The 9228-nt window shown below is 41.9% G+C and overlaps 1 protein-coding gene across 1 annotated transcript in view; it reads right to left on the bottom strand.

The window, feature by feature from the left end:
* The window catches only part of hs6st3b (heparan sulfate 6-O-sulfotransferase 3b), a 64316-nt gene extending 59507 nt beyond the window's left edge, over positions 1–4809 (bottom strand). Inside the window, exon 1 of the mRNA XM_083537798.1 lies at positions 3769–4809. Coding sequence (XP_083393924.1) covers positions 3769–4289 — 521 coding nt within the window. The 5' untranslated portion in view covers positions 4290–4809. The remainder of the gene's footprint in view (positions 1–3768) is intronic.
* Between the last annotated feature and the right edge of the window lie 4419 nt (positions 4810–9228).

Consider the following 9228-nt stretch of genomic DNA (forward strand, 5'->3'; position numbering starts at 1 on the left):
GATGATAAACAATACTGTATACACTATATGGACAAACGTTTGTGACCATTGGATTCATATGTGCTTTTTGAACATCCCATCCCACATTTATTTCATTTAGATTTGTTTTGAGTCGGCTTTAAGCTTGGTAAGGTCAGGCACTGGTATAGGGTGAGGAAGCCTCATTATTCCAGTGTTCAGTGTTTTATTTCATCCCACAAGTGTAAAATATGGTTGAGCTCAGAGCTCAGGCCACTCAACATCTTCCACTCCAACCCATGTACAGTACACCATATTATCATGTGCACAGGGGCATTATCAAGATTTAACACATTTGAGTCTTCTAGTTCGAGTGAATTAAAAATTGTATACTCCTGAATCCAAAGACATTCTATACAATTGTGTGCCTCCAATTTTAGGTTTACAGATTGGAAAAGAAACGATATGGCTGGAAAGATATGGCTGGAAAATTTCAGGTGTCTCAACACTGCTGTCCATATAGAGTATGATGCATACATTACATAGATTTCCATCCATTTCCCACTTATCCTTCACATAGGGCCATGGGCAAGACTGGCACCTATGAACTGGAGCCTATGAGGTACGAGAAACCGTGGACATGAGACCAAACCATTTGCACAAACACACCCATTCGAACGACATTGACCGTTAAAAACTTCTAATCAATCTACAATGCATGCAACACGGCCGCTGTGCCACACCTTTAAACTACGTACTGTATTTGTTTAAGATTCAATTAAATTGGATTAGACTAGTCATCTTGCAGAGTACAAGTACAGGGACACGTATGGAGTGGACCTCCTGGAGTGTTTAAAGGCTCTGGCATGGAGAAGCTGGTGCTGGATCTGTGATGATCACAAATGTTGAGCTCAGTAGCTCCTAGTTTTATAACCATAATGACTGTATAAGACTCTAGAAAGAACATTACTCATAATCTTATACTCCAGTGCTCATGTTAGTTCTCACTCTCCAGTGTTCTGTATTGTTGAAAGATTTATGATCAAACTCTTGATGTCACCCAAATGAGGATGGGTTCCACTTTTGAGTCTGGTTCCTCTCAAGGTTTCTTCCTCATATCATCTAAGGTAGTTTTTCCTGGTCACAGTCGGCTGCTCATCAGAGATACATACACACCATTCACCTTGACTGTTGATTTCTGTAAAGCTGCTTTGAGACAATGTCTGTTGTGAAAAGCGCTATAGGAATAAACTTGACTTGACAATGAAATGATGAAATTCAGGTAGCATCTAACCAGAAGTGCAAATAGCAATGTATACATTTATATAAATATTTATATAAATGGTAAATCTGTACTTGACTAAAATATATCCAACTTTTCATTTCTATAGTATTGTCCTTTTAGAAGATGTATTAAGATGGTTGCTGAAATGTGACTCACTTTTGTGCGATACAAACAATCAACATTGTATTTGTGCCAGCTCGGTATTTTTTCTCTTTTTCACGTTTCGATTTCTGCATTCAATTGGCGAATGTTTCAAATGTTCCCATTTTTCCAGTATTTTTTTTTATGTGACACCGAACCAATCCATAATGCAAAGCAGAGCTTTTGCTCTGAATAAAACTCTATAAATGGACTAATAGTTGTGTCATTGCCCCAAAAGTGCATTTTCCACCGTTTTAATGGTTTTTTAAAAGTTCTATTCATTGATGCTTTTGCCTTTTGATGACTTGTCCTTAATAACTAATCTGCGATCAGAACACAGCCGTTATGCAGTGAGCTCGTCATGATTTTAAACTTGTTAAACTCTCTCGATATGATTTCCGCCCCCCTGACCTTGTTTTTAATCCTAAATGATGTTCTGACGGTCTGGAAACACACGTGGTTCTCTGTTATTTTTTACTGAATTCACCAGAGTAGTTACGCCGAATTTTCCTTGTTAGTTTGATGTTTTCCATTCAAACTTGTCGGCGGCAAATTAGGTGCACTCGAGTTGCAGAAGTGCAGATAATTACACCATGAATTTGCCTGTCAAACTGATGAATTGTGCGATCACTAATGGATAACCTGATGATTTAAGTGTTAGATTTAGTCCAGTGCTTCAGTGATGTCTCCAAACACACAACACTTTCGAAAACCGCTAAAGAGCTCAAAACCAACTGAAAACCTTCTCACCTTTAAGGGGGGGAAAAAAGTGCATGCATGAAAAAAGTGTCATGCATGAACAACTCTCCTTCTTACAAGAACAGATGGTTTTCCATCACACATTATGTGAAAGTCTGCACATTCTATAAACATTAAACCCTCATTATAGGCAGTAAACAACTGAAATATTTTTAATAGCTCGTGGATGCGGAATGGCACTGGCTAAATTATAGATGGAAATACTCGAGTGTGTTGCACTGCTCAGCTTGGCTTTATGATGCCTCGTTTAAAGTTCATTACCACATGTTCTCTTCATCATCTACACAGGGAAAGGTGGCTTGTTGGTGTGGGAAATGTACTAGGGAATAAACTGCATATACTGCAAATTATTTATTATGTATTCAGGGAATCCTTTTCGGAATAACGGTTTATGACTTCCGAGGTAAGACGATAGTGTGTAGTAAGATTATGTGCTGTGCGGCGCGACCTACAAAATAATTGTTATATATTCACGGGAGGGGGAAACCATCAATTATTATTATTATTAATAATATTAATATTACAATGCAACCAATAAAATCATTGATATAGACTCTATGATACAAAGCAATATTGGATAACTGCCATCTTATATATAGTTTCAATACACTCCTAATAAAGCATTAAAAAAAAGTAATAAAAAAAACCTCTAATTCGGTAATGGATATTCCGTAATAATTCATTTTGACCCTGTCCAGAATAAAGCCGTTCCCATAAATGAATCGTCCTGTAATTCTCGGAGTATTCGCTCCAAATGTTTTTGATAATCTGTCGATCATTCTTCTGTCTATCATTCATTCGCCTGATAGATCCCGAGCTTATCCTCAAAACATTGGCTATGAGGCAGGGACACACCCTGAATAGGAAGTCACACATTCACACACAATTTAGCATACCTACTTACTAACATTTGTGAGGAAGGAGGAAACTGGACAACCCAGAGGGAACCCTGCATGGATATGGAGAATTGCTGGGTGGGATGGCATGCGGAGAAAATCCACACTGTGACTCGAGCCCTGGATCAAACCAAGAACTGTGCAAAGGGGAAAAGGAGTGTATGAAGACGTCCCTATTGTGTTCCTACGAGTCCCTATATTTAGCAGCCGAATAGCAAGAAATTATTACAAAACCCTCTCTGTGGCATTTGGTGGTTTGGTGCTTTGTAGGCCTTGAACTCATCACCGTTTCTACAGTAAATTTAGAAGAAGACTATCCATCACTTTTTGGAGCAGAAAGAATAGAGCACCAGACTGAATCGCTGTAGTCCAATTATAAATTTTTTGACCTGAGAGGGAAAAAATAAAATCGAGGCTATTTATAATCATCCACTGTCAGCCAAACTCTGGATTTGGGTTGTGTATGAGTCATCTCTTGAGTTGCTTAACTTTTCTTGGCATAACTGCTTCCATCTCAGATCTTCTTCAGGAACTAAGATGAATGTTCAGAGTGAACGAGTAGCTTTTAATGCAATGCAAAGAATTATGTGCAGAATGAAATGCATTGTATTATAGGATAAATAAACTTGTAAGATGATTAACTGGAATCATCCAAACACACACACACACACACACACACACACACACACACACACACACTCAAGCATACACAAAGTCCACCAGGCTTACTTTTTCCGCTTCGGAGCGCGTTTTTTGTCCATGACTGCAGGCACGCAGTTGGTGAGCTCTGTCCAGTCGGCGTGCAGGCCGCAGCTCCAGCCCGTGGAGAAGCGCGAGAAGAGCCACGACTCGTCTCGGCCCGGGCGCCGGCACGCGCACTTCTTCTGGCCCGTCTGGCAGTCGCACGGTCGCTCCAGGCGCATGTTGCGCACCAGGTGGCGGCCGAACGTGGTGCCGCCGGTCTTCTGGATGTGCAGGAATACGAGCACGTCGTCGCCCCTCATGTCGAAGTCGACACGGCGCGCCAGCTCGCGCTCGCTGAAGTTCAATCGGGGCGCCGCGTCCGGCGCGCGCTCGCGCCCCACGTGCGGCGCGCGGTCCGGCGTCGGCGCGCGTCTCCCTCTCGGATCGCCAGCGTTTCTCAAATGGCACGACTGGCTGCCCGCTGGACAGATGTACTGATAACCGATCATCACGAACAGCACAGCCAAGACCGGAATGAACACCAGTTTATTCGGTTTATCGCTCATGATCGTTCACGAGACGGGACTGTCCTCGCGACGACTAGGAAGCATTATCTATCTATCTGTATCTCAGCAGATCTTCCCTAAACACATCATGCCTTGATAGGGACCCGTGCTACATGTTGATACCCTCATGCACAAGTGTCCGTCTTCTGCATCCATCTCATCCTCAAAGTTTGAGCAAAAAGAAGTGAGGCGTTGAAAAAAAAAAATCCGCCTAATTCCTGCGTACCGCGTGCACGCTGCGCGCTCAGGAAAGTGAGAGACGGATCGATGAGGTTGGTCCCTGTGGTGGAAACACTGCAGCGTTCCCTAACAGCATCACATCATCCCACCGCCGCCGCCACCGCCGCCGCACGTGCATCCTGAGCGCATCATGCGTGTCCTGACTGAGCTCAGCATCTCCTCCAGCACAGGAACCCAACACTGCCTCAGCCTCAGCATCAGCACCAGCATCAGCCAGGTTGCCAGATTGGTCTAAACTAGTCATCTCAAGAAGAGAAACAAGATGCATACTTTATGAAATTGACTATACATGAATCAAAGAAATGCATTTTATCGACTACAATGATCGGAAAAACAAATGTTGACGTGCTACTACACAACTCTGTGTATGTTTTTTTATTCGTCCGTTTTGCTAAGCTGCTGTAACACAATAGACAGAATTCCCAGGAAATTTATGGCAAAAGGCAGTATAAATTCCAGCCAGTCAGCCTACAACACATGTCTTTGAACTGGGGGAGGAAATAAGAGTACATGGAGGAAACCCCCCAAACATTGAAAGAACATGCATGCACTCATGGCAGAGGCAGAATTTGAATGCCCCAAAGGGGCAAGTCGATATGCTTAAAGGCTTAAGCCTTCCCCCATAAGAAGTAGTCAAAATAGTATTTGTTAATAGTAGTGGTAGTAAAAGTACAATCTTTTTTTTTTTTTTTTATTTTTTTTTTTAGTTCTGTAAAATGTAAATAAAAACAGAGATTGCTAATCTCATGATCCTATATTTTTTCACAAAACATCTCAAATGAATAAACTTGTAGAAAATGAAGGACAAAAAATGAGGTCAATTTTCATTTTGTGGCCACAACACATCTTGAGACAGGGCCATGTTTACCATCAGTTCATGTCTAGGAACTAAGCAGAGACAATTTGCTAGATTTTTTTTAGAAAGGAATCTTGTCCCATTGGTGTCTGATACAGGATTCTAACTGTGCAACACTCATGGGTTTTCTTTGTTGTATTTTTTGTTTTAATAGAGGTCTGGACTGCAGGCAGCTCAGTTCATCACCCGGACTCTTCTACTACAAAGCAATTCTATTCTAATTGATGCAGTTTTTGATTTTTCATTGTCTTGCTGAAAAAGGCCTTTCTTTCTTCCTTGCTCTGGATTTTCTTCTTCCTATTTTTCTTCTTTTAGATGCTCCCCCTTAGGAGTCGCAACAGCTAATCAGTGGAAATACCTCATTCCTCATTCCACCACCACGTCTCTTTTTCTTCCTTTCTCTTTCTACATGTAACACCAAGTACCTTCTTAGTTTTGACCTCTTCCCCTCACACTACAGTTTTCCTCCTTCAGTTTCCACCATCTTTTTTTAGTCCTCACTCTCCTCCTCTTCCTCTTCACCTCCAAAGCCATCTGACAGACCCCCATCCGATGCTGTCTAGCTACACTGTCCACCTGCCAACACCTTACAGTCTCCAATCTCCTTCAGGTTGCATCTAAAGCATAAAATATAGTCCACATGTATCACCCTATGCTCCTCCTTCTTCTTAAAATATAGATTTACCACTGCTATTTCCATCCTTTTAGCAAATTCTACCTTCCCACCCTTATACATTCCTCTTCACCCCTGTTCCCACCAACATGGCCATCAAAGTCTGCCCCTTCTCCTCCATCTCACAACCCACTTGTGGCGCATAAGCACTGATGACATTTATCATCACCCCTTCAACCTCCAGCTTCATCGTTCATCACCCTATCAGAAACTCTCTTCACCTCCACTACACTCTTATTGTACTCTTCCTTCGGGTTAACCCCTACACCATTTCCGAGGCATTTCTCACACCCAATATTCCTGGCATTTCTTCATTTTCACTTGGTCTCCTAAACACACAACATATCTACCATTCTCTGGTTCATCATATTAGCTATCTCTCTCCCTTGACCAGTCATAGTACCAACATTTGAAGTACCAAACCGAACCTCCATTCACCTGCACTTCCCCTTTCCCTGCTGTCTCTGTAGACGTCTTCTTGCTTTCCTTCTCCTCTTTTAGCCAACAGTAGCCCAATTTCCTGTGGCGGTCGTTGGTAACTCGGGTATGAAATTTAGGTTTGTTTGATTTGGCACATGTTTTACGCTGGATGCCCTTCCTAACGCAACCCTCCCCATTTATCCGGGCCTGGGACCCTCACTAAGAGTGCACTGGCTCGTGCAACCCTAATGGATGGATTTTCATTGAACTAGATGGAGATGCGTGCTTCTTAACTGAGCAGACGATGTGATTGTCATGTGGCTTGTCTCGACTCACTTAACATTTGTTCTCCATGTCAGATTATATGATGAAGATTATAGAAAATGACCACCTCCTGTCAAAATTGTACTGGAAATAGTTTCCTGTTGAGTCAGCTAGAATTTTGACATCTTATTTAGAAACTATATTTTATTTGAATGTAATTAATTTATTGCCTTGTTTCCTCTCCTTTGGCTAGAACACTGCATCACACCTCATATTTCAAATAATTCAGTTTTATTTGTATAGCGCTTTGTCCCCAAGCAGCTTTATAGAGATAAAGAGGTTCTAAAATTAGAATTTATACATTTGTTCTAAGTTTATTTCTAATGAGTGGAAAGAAAAAAACTCCCTGAGTTGGTATGAAGAAGAAAACTTGAGAGGAACCAGACTAAAAAGGGAACCTATATTCATCTGAATGTCCATTGATTACAGTGCCATCATTGTTGAGATGTACTGTTCAGTGACGAACATCATCACTGTTCATCTTTAGGCTTTTCATGTACAACCAGTCTCAGCTGCATAGAGTGGTCTTCAGTTGAACTCCAGAGAGAGAGAGAGAGAGAGAGAGAGAGAGAGAGAGAGAGGGAGAAGAAGGGGAAGAAGCTTTTATTGTCATTTCAACTATATATAATGCTGATGCAGTACACAGTGAAATGAGGGAAAGTTTCTCCAGAACCCTGGTGCTACATAAAACAACATAGAGCTACATCACACAACATGGAGCTTCATACAAGAGCATACAGAGCCGAGGACTCATAAAGCTCAAACAGCGCAAACAAAAAACAGTGCACCAGACAACGCAAGACAGTGTAGGACAGATACACCAAACACAAAACAACAACGTTCCTCATTCGTGTCTGATACAGGATTCTAGCTGTGCAACACTCATAGGTTTTCTTTGTTGTATTTTTTGTTTCATGAGAGGTCTGGACTGCAGGCAGCTCAGTTCAGCACCCGAAAAAAAAATCAACAGTTAAGGTGAATGGTGTGTATTTATCCCTGATGAGCAGCCATGGTGACTGTGGCAAGGAAAAACTCCCTTAGATGTTATGAGGAAGAAACCTTGAGAGGAACCAGACTCAAAAGGGGAACCCATCCTCATTTGGGGGACCTCAGAATGTGGTCAAGATTTCGGGAAGTCCACATCCATACATCCCAGTTCACAAAAATACTCTATATTCACAATCCCTCCAGATCTGCTCTTTTACCTTAGAAAAATCTACCGACAAAACGATCATCCTCGAACACTGAGACCGTGTCTGAGTCCCAAACACTAATTAGAAGGCTATTCCATAACGTTTCATAATTGCATCTAACACAGCTGTAGCCAACCCATGAGTATCATCCTGCGCTTTCATCCAATTGCTTAGACTAGCATTTTAGCATCACTCACACCCTGAGATTTTAAACCAAACCTTTGTCATTCATTGTCTTTGGTGTTAGTGGGACTAAATTGGCCACCAGTGACATCATGTGTTCTCAACTCCACTGATCCAGCCTCACAACAAAAGATTTTTCCTTTGTTGAAAGGAGTCTGTTTATAAAACACCAGGTTCCACATGAGAATCTCTCACTCTGAATGTTGAAGTAAGCAAAACTCCCCGATGGTCTTTGTGGCAGGTGCGGATCACACGCCTGTACGTGATTCAACTGATGAATGTTCTCTGTTGCGGTGTGCGAGGAAGAGTATAAAAAGGAGAGAGAAAAGAGCTTTGTGTAAGTGTGTGTATGTTTTAAACATTAAAAGTGACAGAGCAACCCCCAATATAAAGCTCTAGAGCAGCGGTCCCCAACCTTTTCCGCGGCACGGACCGGTTTAACTTCGGACAATAGTTTCATTAACCCGGCCTTTAAGGTGTGGCGAATAATTACAACAAAATAAAATGATACGACCATAAAAACTGGTATTTTCCAAATATGATAATGAACGTGAATCCACTGTGTTGTTGTTTGTTCATTTTGCTCGCTTGGGGGTTTGAATTTAGCGGTAATGTATTATGTGTTAGCGGCCAGAGCAGCCCCTTTAAGAAGGTAGAGGATGGAGGTACGACATGCGACCGAGGCATCATGACAAGCATCAAGAGTGAGTCATAGACAGATGTGGTGGAGAGAATCCAGTCATTTTCCAAAATAAAACCGTTCAGAATCAAATAATAAATAAAACGGAAATAAGTTATGTATTTTGTGTGGCCCGGTAACAATTGACCCACGGACCGGTGCCGGTCCCCGGCCCGGGGGTTGGGGACCACTGCTCTAGAACACCTCTGACCAGGATATAGTGCTTTGGATGTTCACTGACTAATGCAATGATCAGTGATCATGTGAGGGATTGTCTTTTCGTGCGGACCTATCAACATACGTTTCAGCCTTTATTCTTATCTGTTGAAATTCTTCCATGCTTCTAAATAAGGATGAGATCACTGATATCC

The sequence above is a fragment of the Silurus aristotelis genome (genome assembly GCF_946808225.1).
Source record: "Silurus aristotelis genome assembly, chromosome: 3".
NCBI classification, from domain to species: Eukaryota; Metazoa; Chordata; class Actinopteri; order Siluriformes; family Siluridae; genus Silurus; species Silurus aristotelis.